The sequence below is a fragment of the Notolepis coatsorum genome, assembly GCF_963971535.1.
Source record: "Notolepis coatsorum genome assembly, chromosome: 10".
Taxonomy (NCBI): Eukaryota; Metazoa; Chordata; class Actinopteri; order Aulopiformes; family Paralepididae; genus Notolepis; species Notolepis coatsorum.
In genome coordinates this window covers 107,722,016-107,745,980 of record NC_140174.1, presented here as the reverse complement: position 1 = coordinate 107,745,980, position 23,965 = coordinate 107,722,016, and the positions used below count along the sequence as shown (strand labels likewise).

Here is a 23,965-nt window from a genome sequence, read left to right as displayed (position 1 = left end):
TCTCATCTGATCTCTCATGTGCTGCTGATATCATCTGATCTCTTCTCATTTGCTGCTGATGTCATCTTCTCTCACGCACAACTCCCGAGGCTTTTTTTCCTCACCTTTTCTCATGTCCTCATCTAACTTCTCATCTAATCTCTTCTCTTCTCATGTCCTCATCTAACCTCTTCTCATATAACCTCTTCTCATGTCCTCATATAACCTTTTCTCATCTAAAATCCTTCTCATCTAATCTCTTCTCATGTCCTCATCTAACTTCTTCTCATCTAACTTCTTCTCATCGAATCTCTTCTCATCTAACTTCTTCTCATCTAACTTCTTCTCATCTAACTTCTTCTCATCTAACCTCTTCTCATCTAACCTCTTCTCATCTAACCTCTTCTCATCTAACCTCTTCTAATCTAATCTCTTCTAATCTAATCTCTTCTCATTAGAGTTGTTCCGATACCGATACCAGTATCGGAAATGCCGCCGATACTGCCTAAAATGCTGGTATCGGCGAGTACCCTCTAATGCTGCGCTCCGATACCACGTAATTTATCAACAACACTGCAGTCTGTTGAGTAGGGATGGGTACCGAATTCGGTACTTTTGAGGTACCGAACCGAAACACGTCGGTACTACCGAGTATCGAATCAAGTGAGATAATTTTTTTTTCTTTTTTTTGTTTTAACTTTTTTCTTTTCCTGTCAACGTTCACACGCACAATATATGCTTACCTAGGATTTGACTTGATTCAACAACAAAGCAGTCGGAGCAATGGCAAGCCGAAAACTGTCGAAATTGTAGTTATTTGAAGTTTGGATATTTTTTTTCACGACTGAGGTAGGTAAATTAAATTTCTTGAGACTAAAGTATCGAAAAAAGGTACCGTTGGGTACCGGTATCGATTCACAGGTGAAAGGTACCCATCCCTACTGTTGAGTGAGCATTATAAAACAAACGTGTGTTTAACCGACTGTGAATTAAAGTATCAATGCTGTTTGTCATTTTAACAGCAGATACTTCCTTAAATGCCATCCTCCCGAAAAAGCGGTGTTGCCGGGGAGCTCAGATGGGTTCGCTTGGTGGTGTTATTAGCATTGAACAGCTAACCGAAAGCTAGCATTAACTAACGTTAAAGGTTTAGCCATAACGTTACCTTGGCTAAAGTTGGGGCTATTCATAATCCAGCAATAATGGCTGCAGACCTGCAAGCAAAGTACAGCAAGTTGGCAAAGTAGTATTCCAACGTAAATCATTTTCACCAGTAACGTTAGTCTTTCCATCTGCCGGTAGCTCATGCTAGCTAACCCAGCTCACGTTAGCGTCGTCACTAGGGATGGGTACCGAATTCGGTACTTTTGAGGTACCGAACCGAAACACGTCGGTACTACCGAGTATCGAATCAAGTGAGAAACCGAAAAAAAAAATAAAAAAAAATATTTTTTGTTAATTTTTCTTTTTACTTTTTTTTTTTTTTTTTTACTTTTTTCTTTTCATGTCAACGTTCACACGCACAATATATGCTTACCTAGGATTTGACTTGATTCAACAACAAAGCAGTCGGAGCAATGACAAGCCGAAAACTGTCGAAATTGTAGTTATTTGAAGTTTGGATTTTTTTTTACGACTGAGGTAGGTAAATAAAATTTCGACCGTTTTCGGCTTGTCATTACTCCGACTGCTTTGTTGTTGAATCAAGTCAAATCCTAGGTAAGCATATATTGTGCGTGTGAACGTTGACATGAAAAGAAAAAAGTAAAAAAAAAAAAAAAAAAAAAAAAGATTAATAATTTTTTTTTTTTTTTTTTTTTATTTTTTTTTTTTTTTAAAGTACCGAAAAAAGGTACCGTTGGGTACCGGTATCGATTCACAGGTACCGGTACCGGTATCGGTTCAAATGTGAAAGGTACCCATCCCTAGTCGTCACTGAACCACCTCACGTACACAATTAATGACATGTTGCGGACAGCCATATCGGTGACAATGTTTAGGTTTTAGTGCCAAATGATAAGAGTCTGAGGCGGAGTCTCAAAAGAGAATGTTGAATATTTATTGTGCAAAAATCACAACAGAGCCTCTACTACTAACTGAACCGGAGCCTTCTGGTAGCAAGTGCAGCAACTAATAATGTCCGGGTATAGGGTATATCTGCAGTGCTGCAGCCCCACTCATTGATTAATGATACTAATACAAATCTATACAATCACCTGTTGTTGAATAAATACCATTACTTTCTAGTTATTACTAAAAAACAGTATATATAAAACAGTAGCTGTATATAAAAAATATATATATATAATTTATATAATTTTTTTTTAATTTAATTTTTTTTAATGTATGCACTGGTATCGGATCAGTATCGGTATCGGCCGATACCCAAAGCTTAGGTATCGGAATCGGATCGGAAAGGAAAAAATGGTATCGGAACATCTCTACTTCTCATGTCCTCATCTAACCTCTTATCATCTAACCTCTTATCATCTAACCTCTTCTCATATAACCTCTTCTAATCTAATCTCTTCAAATCTAATCTCTTCTCATGTCCTCATCTAACCTCTTCTCATGTCCTCATCTAACCTCTTCTCATGTCCTCATCTAACCTCTTCTCATGTCCTCATCTAACCTCTTCTCATGTCCTCATCTAACCTCTTCTCATGTCCTCATCTAACCTCTTCTCAGGTCCTCATCTAACCTCTTCTCAGGTCCTCATCTAACCTCTTCTCATGTCCTCATCTAACCTCTTCTCAGGTCCTCATCTAACCTCTTCTCATGTCCTCATCTAACCTCTTCTCATGTCCTCATCTAACCTCTTCTCAGGTCCTCATCTAACCTCTTCTCAGGTCTTCATCTAACCTCTTCTCATGTCCTCATCTAACCTCTTCTCATGTCCTCATCTAACCTCTTTTCATCTAACCTCTTCTCATGTCCTCATCTAACCTCTTCTCATGTCCTCATCTAACCTCTTCTCATGTCCTCATCTAACCTCTTTTCATCTAACCTCTTCTCATGTCCTCATCTAACCTCTTCTCTTGTCCTCATCTAACCTCTTCTCTTGTCCTCATCTAACCTCTTCTCAGGTCCTCATCTAATCTCTTCTCATGTCCTCATCTAACCTCTTATCATGTCCTCATCTAACCTCTTCTCATGTCCTCATCTAACCTCTTCTCATGTCCTCATCTAACCTCTTCTCTTGTCCTCATCTAACCTCTTCTCATGTCCTCATCTAACCTCTTCTCATGTCCTCATCTAACCTCTTCTCATGTCCTCATCTAACCTCTTCTCTTGTCCTCATCTAACCTCTTCTCATGTCCTCATCTAACCTCTTCTCATGTCCTCATCTAACCTCTTCTCTTGTCCTCATCTAACCTCTTCTCATGTCCTCATCTAACCTCTTCTCATGTCCTCATCTAACCTCTTCTCTTGTCCTCATCTAACCTCTTCTCTTGTCCTCATCTAACCTCTTCTCATGTCCTCATCTAACCTCTTCTCATGTCCTCATCTAACCTCTTCTCATGTCCTCATCTAACCTCTTCTCATCTAACCTCTTCTCATGTCCTCATCTAACCTCTTCTCATGTCCTCATCTAACCTCTTCTCATGTCCTCATCTAACCTCTTCTCATGTCCTCATCTAACCTCTTCTCATCTAACCTCTTCTCATGTCCTCATCTAACCTCTTCTCATCTAACCTCTTCTCTTGTCCTCATCTAACCTCTTCTCATGTCCTCATCTAACCTCTTCTCATGTCCTCATCTAACCTCTTCTCATGTCCTCATCTAACCTCTTCTCATCTAACCTCTTCTCATGTCCTCATCTAACCTCTTCTCAGGTCCTCATCTAACCTCTTCTCTTGTCCTCATCTAACCTCTTCTCATGTCCTCATCTAACCTCTTCTCATGTCCTCATCTAACCTCTTCTCATCTAACCTCTTCTCATGTCCTCATCTAACCTCTTCTCAGGTCCTCATCTAACCTCTTCTCATGTCCTCATCTAACCTCTTCTCATGTCCTCATCTAACCTCTTATCATGTCCTCATCTAACCTCTTCTCAGGTCCTCATCTAACCTCTTCTCATGTCATCTAACCTCTTATCATGTCCTCATCTAACCTCTTCTCATCTAACCTCTTCTCTTGTCCTCATCTAACCTCTTCTCTTGTCCTCATCTAACCTCTTCTCTTGTCCTCATCTAACCTCTTCTCATCTAACCTCTTCTCTTGTCCTCATCTAACCTCTTCTCTTGTCCTCATCTAACCTCTTCTCATGTCCTCATCTAACCTCTTCTCATGTCATCTAACCTCTTATCATGTCCTCATCTAACCTCTTCTCATGTCCTCATCTAACCTCTTCTCAGGTCCTCATCTAACCTCTTCTCATGTCCTCATCTAACCTCTTCTCATGTCCTCATCTAACCTCTTCTCATGTCCTCATCTAACCTCTTCTCATGTCCTCATCTAACCTCTTATCATGTCCTCATCTAACCTCTTCTCAGGTCCTCATCTAACCTCTTCTCATGTCCTCATCTAACCTCTTCTCATGTCCTCATCTAACCTCTTCTCATGTCCTCATCTAACCTCTTCTCAGGTCCTCATCTAACCTCTTCTCATGTCCTCATCTAACCTCTTCTCATGTCCTCATCTAACCTCTTCTCAGGTCCTCATCTAACCTCTTCTCAAATCCTCATCTAACCTCTTCTCATGTCCTCATCTAACCTCTTCTCATGTCCTCATCTAACCTCTTCTCATGTCCTCATCTAACCTCTTATCATGTCCTCATCTAACCTCTTATCATGTCCTCATCTAACCTCTTATCATGTCCTCATCTAACCTATTCTCTTGTCCTCATCTAACCTCTTCTCATGTCCTCATCTAACCTCTTCTCAGGTCCTCATCTAACCTCTTCTCAGGTCCTCATCTAACCTCTTCTCATGTCCTCATCTAACCTCTTCTCAGGTCCTCATCTAACCTCTTCTCATGTCCTCATCTAACATCTTCTCATGTCCTCATCTAACCTCTTCTCATGTCCTCATCTAACCTCTTCTCATGTCCTCATCTAACCTCTTCTCATGTCCTCATCTAACCTCTTCTCATGTCCTCATCTAACCTCTTCTCATGTCCTCATCTAACCTCTTCTCATGTCCTCATCTAACCCCTTCTCTTGTCCTCATCTAACCTCTTCTCATGTCCTCATCTAACCTCTTCTCAGGTCCTCATCTAACCTCTTCTCTTGTCCTCATCTAACCTCTTCTCATGTCCTCATCTAACCTCTTCTCATGTCCTCATCTAACCTCTTCTCATGTCCTCATCTAACCTCTTCTCAGGTCCTCATCTAACCTCTTCTCATGTCCTCATCTAACCTCTTCTCATGTCCTCATCTAACCCCTTCTCATGTCCTCATCTAACCCCTTCTCATGTCCTCATCTAACCTCTTCTCATGTCCTCATCTAACCTCTTCTCTTGTCCTCATCTAACCTCTTCTCATGTCCTCATCTAACCTCTTCTCATGTCCTCATCTAACCTCTTCTCAGGTCCTCATCTAACCTCTTCTCATGTCCTCATCTAACCTCTTCTCATGTCCTCATCTAACCTCTTCTCATGTCCTCATCTAACCTCTTCTCATGTCCTCATCTAACCTCTTCTCAGGTCCTCATCTAACCTCTTCTCTTGTCCTCATCTAACCTCTTCTCTTGTCCTCATCTAACCTCTTCTCTTGTCCTCATCTAACCTCTTCTCTTGTCCTCATCTAACCTCTTCCCATGTCCTCATCTAACCTCTTCTCATGTCCTCATCTAACCTCTTCTCTTGTCCTCATCTAACCTCTTCTCATGTCCTCATCTAACCTCTTCTCAGGTCCTCATCTAACCTCTTCTCATGTCCTCATCTAACCTCTTCTCATGTCCTCATCTAACCTCTTCTCGTGTCCTCATCTAACCTCTTCTCATGTCCTCATCTAACCTCTTCTCATGTCCTCATCTAACCTCTTCTCAGGTCCTCATCTAACCTCTTCTCATGTCCTCATCTAACCTCTTCTCTTGTCCTCATCTAACCTCTTCTCGTGTCCTCATCTAACCTCTTCTCATGTCCTCATCTAACCTCTTCTCATGTCCTCATCTAACATCTTCTCATGTCCTCATCTAACCTCTTCTCTTGTCCTCATCTAACCTCTTCTCGTGTCCTCATCTAACCTCTTCTCATGTCCTCATCTAACCTCTTCTCATGTCCTCATCTAACATCTTCTCAGGTCCTCATCTAACCTCTTCTCATGTCCTCATCTAACCTCCTCTCATGTCCTCATCTAACCTCTTCTCATGTCCTCATCTAACCTCTTCTCAGGTCCTCATCTAACCTCTTCTCATGTCCTCATCTAACATCTTCTCATGTCCTCATCTAACCTCTTCTCATGTCCTCATCTAACCTCTTCTCATGTCCTCATCTAACCTCTTCTCATGTCCTCATCTAACCTCTTCTCATGTCCTCATCTAACCTCTTCTCATGTCCTCATCTAACCTCTTCTCATGTCCTCATCTAACCTCTTCTCATGTCCTCATCTAACCTCTTCTCTTGTCCTCATCTAACCTCTTCTCATGTCCTCATCTAACCTCTTCTCAGGTCCTCATCTAACATCTTCTCAGGTCCTCATCTAACCTCTTCTCAGGTCCTCATCTAACCTCTTCTCATGTCCTCATCTAACCTCTTCTCGTGTCCTCATCTAACCTCTTCTCATGTCCTCATCTAACCTCTTTTCATGTCCTCATCTAACCTCTTCTCATGTCCTCATCTAACCTCTTCTCATGTCCTCATCTAACCTCTTCTCATGTCCTCATCTAACCTCTTCTCTTGTCCTCATCTAACCTCTTCTCGTGTCCTCATCTAACCTCTTCTCAGGTCCTCATCTAACCTCTTCTCAGGTCCTCATCTAACCTCTTCTCATGTCCTCATCTAACCTCTTCTCATGTCCTCATCTAACCTCTTCTCATGTCCTCATCTAATCTCTTCTCATGTCCTCATCTAACCTCTTCTCATGTCCTCATCTAACCTCTTCTCAGGTCCTCATCTAACCTCTTCTCATGTCCTCATCTAACCTCTTCTCATGTCCTCATCTAACCTCTTCTCATGTCCTCATCTAACCTCTTCTCATGTCCTCATCTAACCTCTTCTCATGTCCTCATCTAACCTCTTCTCTTGTCCTCATCTAACCTCTTCTCATGTCCTCATCTAACCTCTTCTTTTGTCCTCATCTAACCTCTTCTCTTGTCCTCATCTAACCTCTTCTCATGTCCTCATCTTACCTCAGGCACCACTCCAGAGTCTCCAGAGACAGAGGGACTGTCAGCAGAGCCTGAATCCCAGGGAGAAGTGTCCATCCTGGGGGAGACCCTGGAGGACATGTCCCTGTCCTCCACGTCCTCCCTGGATAGGAACGACACCAGTCAGGAGTACATGGACGACTTTGATAACCTCGGTAAGAGGACAGGAGTCGAACAGGCCGCAGAAGTGATATTGCGCTAGCCCCGCCCCCTGGTTAAAAATATCTTCCATTTCAAATGCCTCAGGTGTTACCGTTCTTCCTACAGTAGCTATTTTTCACATGTTGTAAACAAATACAACTGCAGCAGATTATTTTATGATAAAACACAAGATGTTTAGGCCCTAATGATAAAGATAAGTGCTCAATGAAGAAACCTACTCCCATTGCCAAAATAAATTCTATATTCTTCTTATACTATGGAACTACACACTACAACTGTATTATGTGGCCCATAATGGCCCCCAAGTAGCATTGTCGACTACAACAGACCCACAGAAGTTGTGATTGTGTATTTATTTCAAGGTGCTATAGATAACACGTGTATGTAATGTAATGATTAATGATTTTAAAAATAGAATACATCCACAGAGCTTTTATAAAGGTGCAAAATAAAAGTATTGCCCACCCCCATAGAATTATTGCTTAAATAATCATTTTAATGATCAATTTCCCCTATGTGGAATTCACCTGATTGTATAAATTACATGCTGGTGCTCTAGTGCGACATCTAGTGTCTAAATATTATCTATAGCACCTTTAACCCCTTAAGCAGATTTATTTCACATCATAAATAGATCAATACAGTCCGTATTAATTAATGTTGCATTTTTTTTTCAAATGTAGCCGAGAGTAAAGACCCTAACACCCTATCAAAACAGCAGTCAAAGTGGATATTTTCAGCACTACGTTTGTTTACCAATGATTTTAAGTGTTATTAGCTAAATATGAGTTTATAAAAATCTCATCGTAAACTGGATGATTTAGACGCGAGGAAATGACGCTGCCATGGACTCGTTGTAGTCCTAAGAAAGGGGAGAGACCCAGGGCTTTCGATGGATGTCGAAATTTCATAAAACTACACTACCCAGCTCACACCAGCCGTTGTCAAACTGGAGCCGGCTGGCGTGGAAAAAAAGATTGCCGTGATTTTCGTGACTATATCTCACGGGTCGAACAAACCTGAACGTTATTGCCATAAAATACAATGTATATTGTTTCTTTACCTTTCTGTGAACGTCTACTAAAAAACACATTGCAATCTGGTGAAAAATGGCCGGAGCTATGGACATTATACTTACAGTAGATTTCATTCACGGTTCTTGCTGCCCTGTAACAGGCGCCTGGTGGTACCAAATCCAGATTTAACTCTGCCATTGGAAAGGGGAGATTTGGCCCGATCTATAGATGTATGACGTGGCCATAATAAGGTAATTTATAGGCCTGATATTCTATATTCATATTTCAAATGGCATGTGTCCGGATGGCAAAATTCACTACTGTTTACCCATTTACTTGGGTATGTACTTTTAGGCGACTTTTCTGAAAGTTAAAGCTGAAAGGAGGAGGTTCTACACTTTTTTTTAACATACTACATACAAGTTGATTCATTAATGCTGAGGATTTTCAGAGCAGAATAAATGTTGTTTTACTGCACAATATTATAGTCTCCATAGAACAATATAGCAGCTTTTGAAACGGTGCCCACAGCCAAATGGATCTTCTGTGGGATGTATTATAGGTTACCAAGAATAACGAATGTTTTTTGCTCATATGCAGTCATTATTTTAGGCAATTATTCATTATTCCCACCAGTCAGAACAGCTGAAACCATAGACAAAAAACATACCTCTTTGTTACTGTTACTTTCCCACCGACCGTAATGCTTTTATTTTTTTATTTCTTTTGTTTTATATAGAAATAAAAACCCATTTAGTTCATTTTCACATATCAGTGCCCACATTCATACTAAACGTGTTATCAAGCATGTAAATCAGACAACATTATAAAGTTTAAACTGAACGTGCGGATAGTAGCTATTTTTAGGTTTCACTTTCACTTAGTTTTAACTTCATGTGAAGAAAACCCTAACTAACCTTACTGTCATGCACTTGTCCTAATATACTAACCTACACTGTAGCACTCAACACTTTGATGAACATCGTTACTCAGCTGATAGAGTTGTGCCCTTCCTGATGACTTGTCGTACAGAACTTGTAAGTCGCTTTGGATAAAAGCGTCAGCTAAATGACAAAATGTAAAAATTTTAAATGTAAAGAAGGCTCTAGAGGCGACACGATATGTTACACAACGATAGGAGGATTGGGAAATATTTTGGATTAAACCCTGCAGCAGTGAACACTTGACTGGAGAGGAGCTCAGAGGACTAGTCCAGACCAGCAAAAGTTTGTTAATTTATTTAACCTTTATTTACCCAGGCAAGCAATTAAGAACACATTCTTATATACATAGCAGCCTGATCAAAAAGCAAAGGCCTTTTGAGGGAAGTGGGGGAGACTGTAAATAAACAAGTAAATAAAATACAAAATTACAGTAGCAATATTATACAAGGACAACAATAAACAAAAGCCAGGTCACCCACACTAATAATGGAGAGCGAAGGAAAGACAGAGAGGGGAAAAGAGAAAGGGAGAGTGAGAACCAGATTTTTTTTTTTAAATCAATTTTGTTTTTTCAAAATCGTCCTAAATCATTAATTCGAATTAATCGATAATATCGATTAATCGCCCAGCCCTAATAAGAAGTAACAAATTCCAGCTCGGAGCCGTCGGCACAGGCAGTGATGCGTTGCTCATGGGACGAGGTTGCACTCCATGCAAAGTTTTGTGAGCAGAAGCGCGTGCACGCACACGCACGGATGTGCACGTGCTTGCACACAGGAATGCGCTGCACTCGACTGATGCGCCAACTCGCAGTACCCACCTGGCTACTTTGCATATCAATAGCGCCGGTCGTCAGGTGTTACATTCCAGGTTACATTCGTAGAGGCAATTAGGCACTGTTTTTAGTCTGTCCTTATGCGAGGGAACATTTATGCGCGGGAGCGAGCGCACGCGCCTGGGAGCGCGCGTGCATGTGGGGTCATTAGCGTGCGTGCAACCAGTGTTGATATGAGCATCGCAACACTGGTCACAGGTGATTTTAGGGGTGGCAGTGTCATGCTTTCTGTCAAAGAGCATACATTTAGTCTTCTTGGAGTTGAGAAAAAGGTGGAGAGGAGACTGTTAAAAAAACTGTTCAATAGAGGTAAGACTAATTTGGAGAGTGGATGCCGCAGAGTGGAGTGAAGGGTCTGCTGAGTACAAGATGGTGTCGTCAGCGTATAGATGGATCTGTGACTTTCCAGCAGCCTTGGCTACATCGTTGATGTAGACAGAGAGGGACCCAAGATGGAGCCCTGAGGCACCCCTTTAGAGATGTTGAGAGGGTCGGACAAGATGTTCTCCGTCATCACCTGCTGAATACGATTAGCAAGGTAGCTGTCGAACCAACTGCAGGATTTTGAAGAAAGGCCAATGCTGGAGAGCCTCTGTAGGAGGATGGAATGGTTGACTGAATCGAAGGCTTTGGCTAAATCAATAAAGGCGGCGATGCAAATCAGCTTAGAGTCCAAGGAGGTGATGATGTCATCCAGGACCTTAACATTTTCAGTTCCAGCCATTAGACGCAGCCCTCTGTAGCGACGCCAACATTAGATAGATAGGAATCTGTCACCTTGTTTGTAGAGCTATAACTATATTCTATATTATAGCTATGGATACAATACTATCGTCATTTGCCAGTGACTTTCTTCCGGTCAAGATGCATACATTTGCGCGTTATACCGTGGTGAATATAAGTGTGTTTTTAGATCGGTCTGGAGTAATTCCTGAAATGCTGAGGAATAGCCTTATAGCCGCATTATACTATAACCGTTTCTTGCCTGGACCCGCTATTATTCTCAAATCAAATCTATATCATAGGTATTATGTTTCATCATGAATGCATGAAATGGGGGGGGGGGGGGGGGGGGGGGGTTTGATGCTTTGATCGCCACCAACGACATACGTTGTGGGCTAATGTTTAGGGATGGGTACCGAATTCGGTACTTTTGAGGTACCGAACCGAAACACGTCGGTACTACCGGGTATCGAATCAAGTGAGAAACCAAAAAAAAAATATTATATTTTTTTTTTTTTTTTTTTACTTTTTTCTTTTCATGTCAACGTTCACACGCACAATATATGCTTACCTAGGATTTGACTTGATTCAACAACAAAGCAGTCGGAGCAATGACAAGCCGAAAAATGTCGAAATTGTAGTTATTTGAAGTTTGGATTTTTTTTTACGACTGAGGTAGGTAAATTTAATTTCTTGAGACTAAAGTACAGAAAAAAGGTACCGTTGGGTACCGGTATCGATTCACAGGTACCGGGACCGGTATCGGTTCAAATGTGAAAGGTACCCATCCCTACTAATGTTACAGACACACGTTCGGATCGAGCTGAAGACATGCTTGGATCAACGCATGATTAATATCATATAGCCCTTACCTTGACTAGGATGTACCCCAAAAAGAATATTCCAATTATCTGATCGCGATTCCAAGTAGTGATGTCCATCGTGTCGCCAACATAATCCACCACACATCAGCATTTGATTCTTCACAATCTGACCGTTATAAACGCTGAGCTTGAGCAAAACATTTATAAATATATCAAAGGGTGCTCAATACCGCCATCTAGCTGGATGTGGCCGGTATTGCACCTTGGCGACCTCAGACTCATTCCCTATGGTAACAACAGGCTCCCTGGGTGGATAATGAATGCAAATATAGAAAAAAAGGAAAAACAACCCAGAAACGTGTTAACACGTTTTTGGCACCCAAAGTGTTAAGGGTAGCTGTGATGCACCCGTGGCCTGGCCGGAACCAGAACTGCAGATTAGACAGGATGTTGTTTGAGGCCATGAAGTGACTGAGCTGTCTGTCAATGAACAGATAGAAAAGTGACGAAACTATTACAGTCCATTGGTTTATTTTTTAATTAAAACCTAATGTGAACTCTGTCTGTCCAACAAATGGATCATACTAGTAATTGAAAATTAATTTAAAACAGATGTAGACAGACAGACACAGCAGATTAATGTAGCCGTATAACATTAAAGATCAATGTAAGCGCTCTACAGATATTGAGCGCCATTTTGTAAAATGTCTGGTGTCACCGGTAATACCGGAGTTTATTAGTCATGGGAAATGCCACATCACTGTGGCAACCCTACTTCAATCAATATCTGAAATAATAATAATAAAAATAAAAACATACTATTATATACTTTGCTACTATGTCTCTACTACGATCTACTATGCACTATGCTACTATACCTATATTACTACCTACTATGTTAATATGTCTATACTATTATCTACTATGTACTATGTTACTATCCCTATACTACTAACTACTATGCTAATACTATGCACTCAAGAGTGTAACACTCGAACTCAACACTGCTAGATGAACAATCTCACTGACCCTTAGCTGCCAGAGTCGTGCCCTTCCTGCTGACTTGTTGTATACAACTTGTAAGTGGCTTTGGATAAAAGCATAAGCTAAATTACTAAATGTAAATGTATATATTGTAGTACCTTTTTAAGGCTAAGGTCAAACATTTTTATTTAAAAAAGCCATAATCCCCTAGGTCGTAGGTGGTGGATCAGGTAAGATTATGAAACTCGTACCTGATCTCATCCAATCTTATCCAACTCACCTCCTCAGTCAACTTCTTCACCGCCTCACAGCCCAACCTCTTCCTCTTGCATGTATCTTGCCTGTTTGCTTCCAGAACCACCACTGTGTTGAAACCACAGATATAGAATAATGAATACATGGGAAACTAGCGTTCTTCTTCCATGGATATGAGCATCTTACCTCACCAGGGGACCTGAAGACACTTGTTGCCGTGGTTACCGTCCTCGGCTTCAGGCCCTGAGCTGACATGACGGGCGGGTGGCGGCGCTCACATACAATTGATGTTTTTCTTTTTATTATTATTTTTTCACCCATCCCAATTTAGTCGTTATGCCAATTCCCTTCCTGGTCGTTGCGCGCATTGCCCCACTGTCGGCCTGGGGAGGGTGTAGAACTACCGATACATGTGGAGTCAGCCAGCCGCTTCTTTTCACCTGGCGGCGAGGAGTTTCACTGGGAGAGCGTAATGCATGATCGACCAGTAGGAATCGCTATTTCAACGACCAGGACTCGTACCCCCACCGACTTCCCGCCCGCAAACTCTGGCGATCGTGTTTTGTAGGGATGACTGACCAAGCCGGAGGTACCACTGATGTTATTATGTCAGATGTTATACATTTCATTCTTCTGTATGATATCGCAGGAAACGGAGGGGTGGGAATTCTGCTGCTCTCCTCCAATAACGATCAAGAAGACTCTGGGTTCGACCAGTCACGCGCCAGGGACGTTGACGAGGGTGTGCACGTCAACGGTGTCGCCAAGGCAACAGGACTTCACAGCTTCCTGTCAGACGGAATGGACTGGGCCGGCATGAGACTTGATGGTGAGAATCAGCGCGCAACACACACATAATCCCTAACCATAATCTAACCTAACCATAACCTAACTCTAACCTAATCATAACCATAACCTAATTTATGTTATGGGGACACCCAAATTTGTCCCCATAATGTTTTTGGTACCCATTGCGTGTGTGTAAACAGGTCAGTGTCCCCTGTACTATAGAAATACAAGTACAGATTCAAGTACACACACACGCTAATCACTGGCTAATGTTTTAACTAACTGAACTCCCCCTCCTTTTCTACTCCCTCCTTCTTTCCACTTGACCATCTCTCCCTTCCCTCCCTCCCTCCATCCATCCCCACCTCCCTCTTTCTACCTTGCTCCCTCGTTTCCTAAATCTGTCCCTCTCTTCATCCCTGCTTCCACCCCCCATCTCTCCTCTCAACGACTTCAAAAATGCAGTTTGAAGGAGTAGAAAAATTATTCAGATAATCAGTGTCTCTCTCTCTCTGCTCTTTGGAGGCTGACATAATCACAAATGTATTGTGTATTTCTCTCTCTCTCTCTCTATCTCTCTCTCTCTCTCGCTCTCTCTCTCTCTCTCTCTCTCTCTCTCTCTCTCTCTCTCTCTCTCTCTCTCTCTCTCTCTCTCTCTCTCTCTCGCTCTCGCTCTCGCTCTCGCTCTCTCTCTCTAGCTGAGCGAGGAGACTTCCATCTAAATAGATTGTCTGGTAGGAGGACTTGCAGCCAGGCAGACTACCATGACCAGGTACCATCACACTTCATAAAGCCCAATTTACATTTTGTCAACTTTTTTTCTCCCGTTTTCTATTTTTCTCCCATCCCAATTTCGTATTGTCCAATTCTACCCTCCCCTGTCTCGAACGCTGTTAGGCCATGCCTCCCACAGGCCGGCTGCAATGTGGACGAAGCCTTACATCACGTGTCCCCTCCGGTACTCGAGGAGGCAGCCGTCGCATCTTTTCACCTGCACAGCGCGATCTCTCAGCGGCGGGGATCTGCATGGGAGGGAAACGCCGCCCCCGTTGCTTCCTGATTCTGCTGCGCAGGCGCACCAACCGACCTGTAGGAGTCGCTGTCCACAAAGTCCGATCCCCACCCACCAGCTTCCCACCCCTAACACTGCCAATTGCGTTAGTATGAACGACCAGCCAAGCTGGTAGCAATGCTGAGAGCTGGGCTCGAACCCAGCATCTCCTGCATTAGTGGCGAGCGCCTTGCCCACTGCGCCACTTAGCCGCCCCCCAACTTTTTTATTAAAGATTTTTTTAATTAAAGAATGAAGTGAGGCTGGAAATGCAAATACAAACATTTACCAAAATAATTACATTGATATAAATATTCCCCCAAAAAAACGTGTAACACATTTCTGCTCTAAACAAGAATGTTTGCAAATCAGTCTTAGACAGTTTCAATGGGATCTTTAGTCCTTTGCTAGGCAACAGCTACAATGATGGTTTGGTGCTGTGTTGCTAATATAAAAACATGGCCAAGATAAATAGTTATTGTGTAGTAAATAACTGTCCTTGTATCTGTCTGCAAGTCCCAAATAGTATTGACTGGACAACTGTATCCATCAACAAAGTCTTAGTTGAGATGTAAACTCAACAGTGTAGCGACAGCTGAGTGGACATAATCTGTAGTCAGTTTGAGATTATCGTTAAATGGCTTAGAGACATAACTGGACTTTGTCTTTGTGCACACAATTTGACACACACCTAGGAGGAGATAAATAATATATTAAATATTTTATAATAATAATAAGTATTTTTTTAGTGTCGTCCTCAGATTTTACCTTCAGCCCCTGTGGCAACCATCTTAAAAATGGCAAAATAAAATCTTTAAAATGGCCACCATGGTCCAGTGTACTGAATCTTAAAGATAACTTGCTGGTCCCCAACTGTAATGGATAACGCTATGCCAGCTACATATCAATGCTGTGCAAATTAACATAATAGTGAGATGAATTTGAGATCCCTCAGGCGACTTCAACACATTTAATTCAGTTTGGTCCCACAGGGGGGCTCGTCCTTGGACCTGTCCCCGTCTGACAGCTGTGGCTCCGGGGGAACCTACATGTGGGACGAGGAGGGGCTGGAGCCACTAGGGGGCGCCTCCACCATCACCGCCAACACCACGGCGCCCATAGGAAGCTACGACTCCGACCTCAACAGCATAGTAAGGACTTTGTGTGTGTGTGTGTGTGTGTGTGTGTGTGTGTGTGTGTGTGTGTTTACACAGTATTTTTAAATGGTCCTTTCCATTGCTGATAGATAGTGCTGTGACTGTACTTACTTTAGTTTAGTTTATTTGACAATTATTAAAATACATTTTACAACAAGTCATGCATCCTAAAATGACAAAATGATAGCACAAAAAAGTCTGACTTATTTCCATTGTGGTCCTTGATCTCAGCAGCACATAGTATTTACATAAACATTATTATCATCATCAGTTTACTGTATATCGCTAAAAGTAAAATTGAAAAACTAAAACAATAATGTTTATAAAAATGTTTAAGGATCTCATACACTAAAGCAGGAAGCCTCCCTCCACCGTCAGTCTCCTGTGTTTACTCTAGGTACTCTAGGGAAGGCTATACTGTACTGTAAACAACAACACCTGAGAACTAGTGGATCCATTACCGTGGCTCGTTTCCATGGTGACAATGAAAAGGAACACTAAAGTTCTATTGGCTGCCGTGGCTTCGTAGATAGTGATTGACAACATAGATCTACGTTTCCGGCACTCAATGATCGGACGACAGAACCGTAGATCTACGTGAACGGCACTGAAAGTGTTAAAAAAAGTAAAAGGTTTGTTTTATATTTTTTATATACAAAATATATATAATAATAAAATTATTAAACACCATAAATGGTAAATGGCTGCATTTATATAACAGCTTTTATCCAAAGCGCTTTACAATTTGTTCCTCACATTTTACCCATTCACTCACACATTCACACCGATGGCAGAGGTAACCATGCAAGGTGCCAACCTACACATCAGGAGCAATTAGGGGTTAAGTGTCTTGCTCAAGGACACTTCGATGTGCTGCTCGGGAGGAGCGGGAATCAAACCGGGAACCTCATAGTACTGGTAAACTATGATATTGTGTCCATATCGCTCCTCCCTCCTCCTCCACACAGCCTGACCAAGGCAAACAGCTGTAACTCGGCAAGTAGTGAGACTGAGTAAAATAAAAAATGTAAACGTTAAAATCCCCTGTCCCATCTAACGTATTGATGGTACAAAGGTCTGTAGTATTTAATATGTGTAAACATATTGAGTGTTGAGTGTAAACAACTCAATTTATCCACAGTAATATATTGATATATAGTATTACCCCACAAACGAGGACGTCTAGATGCAATTACAGTACGTTGGAAGGGAGGCTGCTGTCTATGATATAGTGACATAATCACCCCTTGATCAGCATTCTTTCTCCTGCATCAATAGAGAGAGAGAGAGAGAGACATAGAGGAATACATACATAGAGGAGGTGGTGATTAATATTCTAGAGGAATGGGGGTTACCCTGACACACTAGCCTGACCTAAATGAGCTCATCTTTGGGCCTGGTCCCATTCCCCCCCTTCCCCACCTCCCCTTGGTCCCTATATTCCCTGTCAGAGCCTTCATTAGAGATTGTGGACTTTAGCTGGTTGGTCCCTACATTACAAGATCACTAGGATGTTTTAATAAGCCAATAGACTACCAAGTCAAAGGAATCCTCTCTCTCTCTCTCTCTCTCCTCTCTCTCCTCTCTCTCTCTCTCTCTCTCTCTCTCTCTCTCTTCTCTCTCTCTCTCTCTCTCTCCTCTCTTCTCTCTCTCTCTCTCTCTCTCTCTCTCTCTCTCCTCTCTCTCTCTTCTCTCTTCTCTCTCTCTCTCTCTCTCCCTATCCCTCTCCCTCTCTGTCTCCCTCTCTCTGTCTCTGTCTCTCCCTCTCCCTCTGTCTCTCTCTCTCTGAGGCTGTGACATGCTGATACATATATTGCTGACAATAACAGATAGTTGTGTTTGTGAAAGAGATGTTAACATGTTAGGTCACAGACTGATGGCACCTCTGGTCTCTGTGTCCTCTGGTCTGTGGTCTCCGTGTCCTCTCGTCTCTGGTCTGTGGTCTCTGTGTCTTCTCGTCTGTGGTCTCTGTGTCCTCTCGTCTCTGGTCTGTGGTCTCTGTGTCCTCTCGTCTCTGGTCTGTGGTCTCTGTGTCCTCTCGTCTGTGGTCTCTGTGTCCTCTCGTCTCTGGTCTGTGGTCTCTGTGTCCTCTCGTCTGTGGTCTCTGTGTCCTCTCGTCTCTGGTCTGTGGTCTCTGTGTCCTCTCGTCTCTGGTCTGTGGTCTCTGTGTCCTCTCGTCTGTGGTCTCTGTGTCCTCTCGTCTCTGGTCTGTGGTCTCTGGTCTGTGGTCTCTGGTCTGTGGTCTCTGTGTCCTCTCGTCTGTGGTCTCTGTGTCCTCTCGTCTCTGGTCTGTGGTCTCTGGTCTGTGGTCTCTGGTCTGTGGTCTCTGGTCTGTGGTCTCTGTGTCCTCTCGTCTCTGGTCTCTGGTCTGTGGTCTCTGTGTCCTCTCGTCTCTGGTCTGTGGTCTCTGTGTCCTCTCGTCTCTGGTCTGTGGTCTCTGTGTCCTCTCGTCTCTGGTCTGTGGTCTCTGTGGTCTCTGGTCTGTGGTCTCTGGTCTGTGGTCTCTGTGTCCTCTCGTCTCTGGTCTGTGGTCTCTGTGTCCTCTCGTCTCTGGTCTGTGGTCTCTGTGGTCTCTGGTCTCTCGTCTCTGGTCTGTGGTCTCTGTGGTCTCTGGTCTGTGGTCTCTGTGTCCTCTCGTCTCTGGTCTGTGGTCTCTGTGTCCTCTCGTCTCTGGTCTGTGGTCTCTGTGGTCTCTCTGGTCTGTGGTCTCTGGTCTGTGGTCTCTGGTCTGTGGTCTCTGTGTCCTCTCGTCTCTGGTCTCTGGTCTGTGGTCTCTGTGTCCTCTCGTCTCTGGTCTGTGGTCTCTGGTCTCGGTCTCTGGTCTCTGGGTAGCCAGGTCTGTGAATGTCTTCCTTTTTCCATTTCATGGCTGTGGTTCCCAAGTCTGTATTTAGTGAGAGTTTTCCTTTGGATTCTGGAATGGTCAAGTGTTTGGCCGGTCCAATCTCTCTATTTAATGTCTGATGACAATTAAGCTTCTGTTTTTATTAAAATTGTATTCATTTTATTTTATACATTAAAAAAATTATTATCTTTTTCCTCCTTTTTTCGTTTTTCTCCCCTCCCAATGTTAGTCGTTATGCCAATTCCCAATCCTCTTCCTGGTCGTTGCGCACTCTACCCCCTACCGTCGGTCTGGGAGGGCGGAGACTATCACATGCTTCCTCCGACACATGTGTACCCAGCCCACCACTTATTTTTCACCTGGCAGCGCGGACTCTCACTGGGAGAGTGTAACGTGTGGAAGGTCACACTACCTCTCTTAGATCCTCCCCTCGCTGTGCAGGCGCCCCGACCGAACTGTAGGAGTCGCTGTCCACAACGACCCAGACCCACCCACCGGCTTCTCTCCCGCTGATTCTGCCAATCGAGCCAGTATGACGGCCGGCCAAGCCGGAAGCAACGCTGACAGCTGGATTCGATACCAGTGTCTCTTGCGTTGGTGACGAGCGCCTTGTCCGCTGCGCCACCCAGCCGCCCTTATTTTATATTTTTTTTTTATTTCAGTTCTCTAATGATCTGTGTAGTTTGATTTCAGTCCAAAGTCAATGCATTTAGCTTTGGCTGTCAGTGTGCAGTTGTCTTTGTTTCTGTGTTCTGGTTATGGAGGTAACTTCTAATGCCAGTTGGCTCAGGGGTTCAGACTCAGAGGAATGGTGCTTACAGAGAAGAGTTTTGGTCCGATTGGACTTCGTACGCTCTTTTCTTAATCTATATTCTATATTATACTATATCCCTTTCACTACCACACTACAGAAGGTAACCCCTTCACTACCACACTACAGACGGTAGTAACTGTAAACCGTCTGTAGTGTGGTAGTGAAAGGGTTAACCTTCTGTAGTGTGGTAGTGAAAGGGTTAACCTTCTGTAGTGTGGCAGTGAAAGGGTTAACCTTCTGTATTGTCGCGGTGGGAATCACCAGTTTCATCACGATACGATATCGATTCTTTGGACAACGATACGATATTATCCGATATCACACAGTCTGCCACGATACGATACGATTCGATTCAGGTGCCTGCGATCGATATTATATGCCCATTTAACACAATCAAACCAAGAACCTTGGTGTTGTCCTCGACGACCAGTTGAACTTCTCTGCTCACATCGCAGCGACGACCAGAACCTGCCGATTCCTCCTGAGCAACGTCAGAAGGATCCGCCCCTTCCTGACAAAAGAAGCCACCCAACTCCTCGTCCAATCAACAGTCATCTCCCGCCTCGACTACTGCAACGCACTGCTCGCTGGCCTCCCGGCCACTGCCACTAAGCCTCTTCAACTCATTCAGAACGCAGCGGCCCGCCTGATCTCAAACCTACCGAAGTCGGCCCATGTCACCCCACTTCTTAGGGACCTGCACTGGCTCCCCATTGCTGCACGAATCCACTTCAAGGCCCTCAACCTAGCATACCGTGCGGCAAAGGGAACCACTCCCACCTACCTCCGGTCAATGGTCTCTAACTACACACCCTCAAGACCCCTACGCTCTGCATCTTCTGGCCGCCTCAGACCTACTCCTATCCAAGCTCCGGGAGGGCCGAATCACGTCCAATCTTTCGCCGTCGACTAAAGACGCACTTCTTCAACCATTATCTGAATTAAAAAAAAAATTAAATAAAAAATTCGAACCCTAACTAACCGTACTGTCATGCACTTGTCCTAATAAACTAACCTACACTGTAGCACTCAACACTTTGATGAACATTGTTACTCAGCTGATAGAGTTGTGCCCTTCCTGATGGCTTGTCGTACAGAACTTGTAAGTCGCTTTGGATAAAAGCGTCAGCTAAATTACTAAATGTAAAATGTAAATGTAAATCAACAAAAAAAAAGCCAATGGAAATATCATTTGACATTTTAATTTTTGAGCTCTTCCAGACATTTAAATGAAAAACAATCTATTGTTCTTAATACAAATAGACCTCCTGTTCACTGTTTTTGGTTCGTTTTTCTTTTTTTTCCAATATTAATATCCTATTCACTAGGGATGCACCGAATGGGAAATTCTTGGCCGAAACCGATACCGAAAATAGAAAATAGTTGGCCGAAAACCGAAAGCCGAAAGGCCGAAAATGATTCATAGAATAGATTTTTTTTTACCAATGTTGTGGAACATTATGATTATGGAAAAATATATGATTATGGCAAAACTTAACTTAAATAATAAATAATCACTATTATGGGTCCATACAACATTTATTCAGCACTTCTGAATGCATACAGTACATTAATTCCATCTTTTCTCTGGCTGTCGCCGCAGCGGACATCTGTGCTCTACTGAGCGCACCTTTCTAGTCCCCAGATGAATGTGCTCTCTTGACTTTGGCACAGTAGACGTGCGACAGACAGACAGCGTCAATGTGAGAAACACAACCCCCCCCCCCCTCTCGCTCTGAATAATATGCATATTAGATCACTCAGTGATTAACCGCGACGGGCATATAGTAAATAAGGATATAAAAGCATGTTAAAGACGCATTTATTGGACGTGTTGCGCGCAGAGTTTACATAGAAACAGCGTGACTCCCGACAGCGCGACATCATCACAACAACACGCGTTAGGTTACAGGTTGTTTCTGTTTCGGTGATATATTTTCGGTGAAAAAACTCTTTTGGTGGCCGAAATTTCGGTGCATCCCTACTATTCACTGTCACAGAGCTGTATTTTGGCTGGAAAAGGCATATTGGGAGTCCGAAGGTGCAGTACCGGCCAGATCCTGTTAGTGGGGCTATCCCGAGAATGCACCCTCCTTCCCAGTCCCCACTTCTCTCTGCCTATGGCTCTGGGTTAGCTTGTTAGCTTAGGCTAACGTAATGTTATCTTCGATCTTTAACGCGATGTGGGCATAATGGAGTGGCGAGGATTGCAAAGCAGGTTAGATGCATTGGACCCGTTGTGGAATAAAACAGCAGGGACATGTTTTGGGTCACAGAATAGGCACACTAGTCTTGCTCTAGTGACACTCTAGACGCTACTGCTGTGTGCTGTTGATCCGAGCCGAGTGGATACGACGCATGGGATTTTCAAAATAAGATCTTTTTACGTTGCATCGATCCTATTTGATTATTGATAATAGATCGATATATCGATCTGGATCGATGTATCGTCCCACCCCTAGATATTCTCTCTTTGTCTTTCTCTTTTTCTCTGTCTCAGTATCTCTATCTCTCTGTCTCAGTATTTCTCTCTCTGTCTTAGTATCTCTCTCTCTCTCTCTCTCTCTCTCTCTCTCTCTCTCTCTCTCTCTCTCTAATCTATTTATCTACAGTAATATATCTGTCTATATAATTCTCACTTCCCTCTTTCTCTACCCCCCTCTCTCCATCTCTCCTTTAAATCAGTATGCAGGGCAGAGGCCAGTCGAAATGTGCCGAGTCATATTTGTGTTACAGTAGGAGAGTGTAGCTCCTCTGCTTCTCCTCTATTACTCTCATGTGGTCTGTCCCAGCCTCTGGCTCCTCCTACTGGCTACTCCTGTGGTCTGTCCCAGCCTCTGGCTCCTCCTACAAGCTCCTCCTACTGGCTACTCCTGTGGTCTGTCCCAAGGTGCCAACTTGCTCATCGGGAGCAGTACTTTTAGGGGGTTAAGTGGCTTGCTCAAGGACACTTTAACATGCTGCCTGGATGGAGCGGGAATCAGACCGGGAACCTCTGGATAACCACCTACCGAGCCACTAACCACCCTTCCATCCTCAGGATCAGGAGACTTTCTCAGAGCAAGAGAAACAAAACGGCTTAACTGCTTGAAAAGTGTCCCTGTGTGGCTCCATCCTGATCACAGCCTGGAGAGCTGACTTTGATTCCATCACTGAGGTCAGAGAGGTTTAAACTTTAAAGAGATGTTTGGGCACCCTCTTCTGGATGCTGGGTGAACTACACCTCTCTCTGGATAAAGTGGTACAGCCAGTGCATAATTGATACAAATTTACTTTGACTTAATACAATAATGCTGTATATACCGTATACATAATATTTATATTTACTGTATATATATATTTATCCACATCTGTCTGTATATACCTGCATATAATCCTTTTTACATACCTGTATACTATATCTATATCCCTTACCTGTTCTTACTAGTTATACCGCTGGCCAATATGACTTACTACTAGTGTCTTTATACCTATATCACTGTACATAATAATACTATAACACTGTACATACATCTGATTACTATTAACACTATTACTCGGTAGTACTCATTTATATATTTTATATCTATTGTATATTGCTATTGCACTTTACTGTTACATTTGCACTCTGGTTAGATGCCAATGCAGCGCGTTACAGGGGTTGCCACTTGGGTGCCCGACTTAACACTTTCTGCGCCAATCACGAGGATACTCCTTATTGCCCGCCATCTCTTGAGCGCCAATAACAAGTATACTCTCACGGACTTCTGTGTTATCATTGGAACTCATTCGGAGACCCCGAGAGTGCAATGCCGGCCGAATCCTGCTAGGTGGCAGTATCGCCTACCCTTTAAAACCTTATTTCACACTGTGTGTTACATTATATATGGTCCGGGCAGAGAATTTGGACTCAGGCAAGTGAAACGCTTCACCCGAGCACTTCACACGTTCAGCACACTTCATGCATATTTTGTGCCATTTCATGTCAGGGACCCGATGGACATCAATACTGGAAATCGCGATCAGACAATTGGAATATTCTTTTTGGGATACCTCCTAGTAAAGGTAAGGACTATATGACATCAATCCTACTTTGATCCAAAGCTGTTGCTGACTATCAGAGCATAAAAAATCGAACCCCCCCCCCCCCCTTTGATGCATTCATGATGAAACATAATACCTATTATATTCCTTTGATTTGTAAATACGTAAAAATAACGTGTCCAGGCGAGCAACGCCAACGCCTTTAGAAAAATTCACATAGCGCTCCATAACGCAGCTTCCAGGAATTAGCCTGG

At 43.1% G+C, this 23,965-nt stretch overlaps 1 protein-coding gene across 1 annotated transcript in view; it reads left to right on the top strand.

Annotated features, from left to right (window-relative positions):
- The window catches only part of LOC311235672 (uncharacterized protein), a 179,168-nt gene that overhangs the window by 106,087 nt on the left and 49,116 nt on the right, over positions 1-23,965 (top strand). Inside the window, exons 3-6 of the mRNA XM_084323136.1 lie at positions 7,277-7,444; positions 13,682-13,861; positions 14,520-14,593; positions 15,865-16,023. Of these exons, the coding sequence (XP_084179262.1) occupies positions 7,277-7,444; positions 13,682-13,861; positions 14,520-14,593; positions 15,865-16,023 (581 nt within the window). The remainder of the gene's footprint in view (positions 1-7,276; positions 7,445-13,681; positions 13,862-14,519; positions 14,594-15,864; positions 16,024-23,965) is intronic.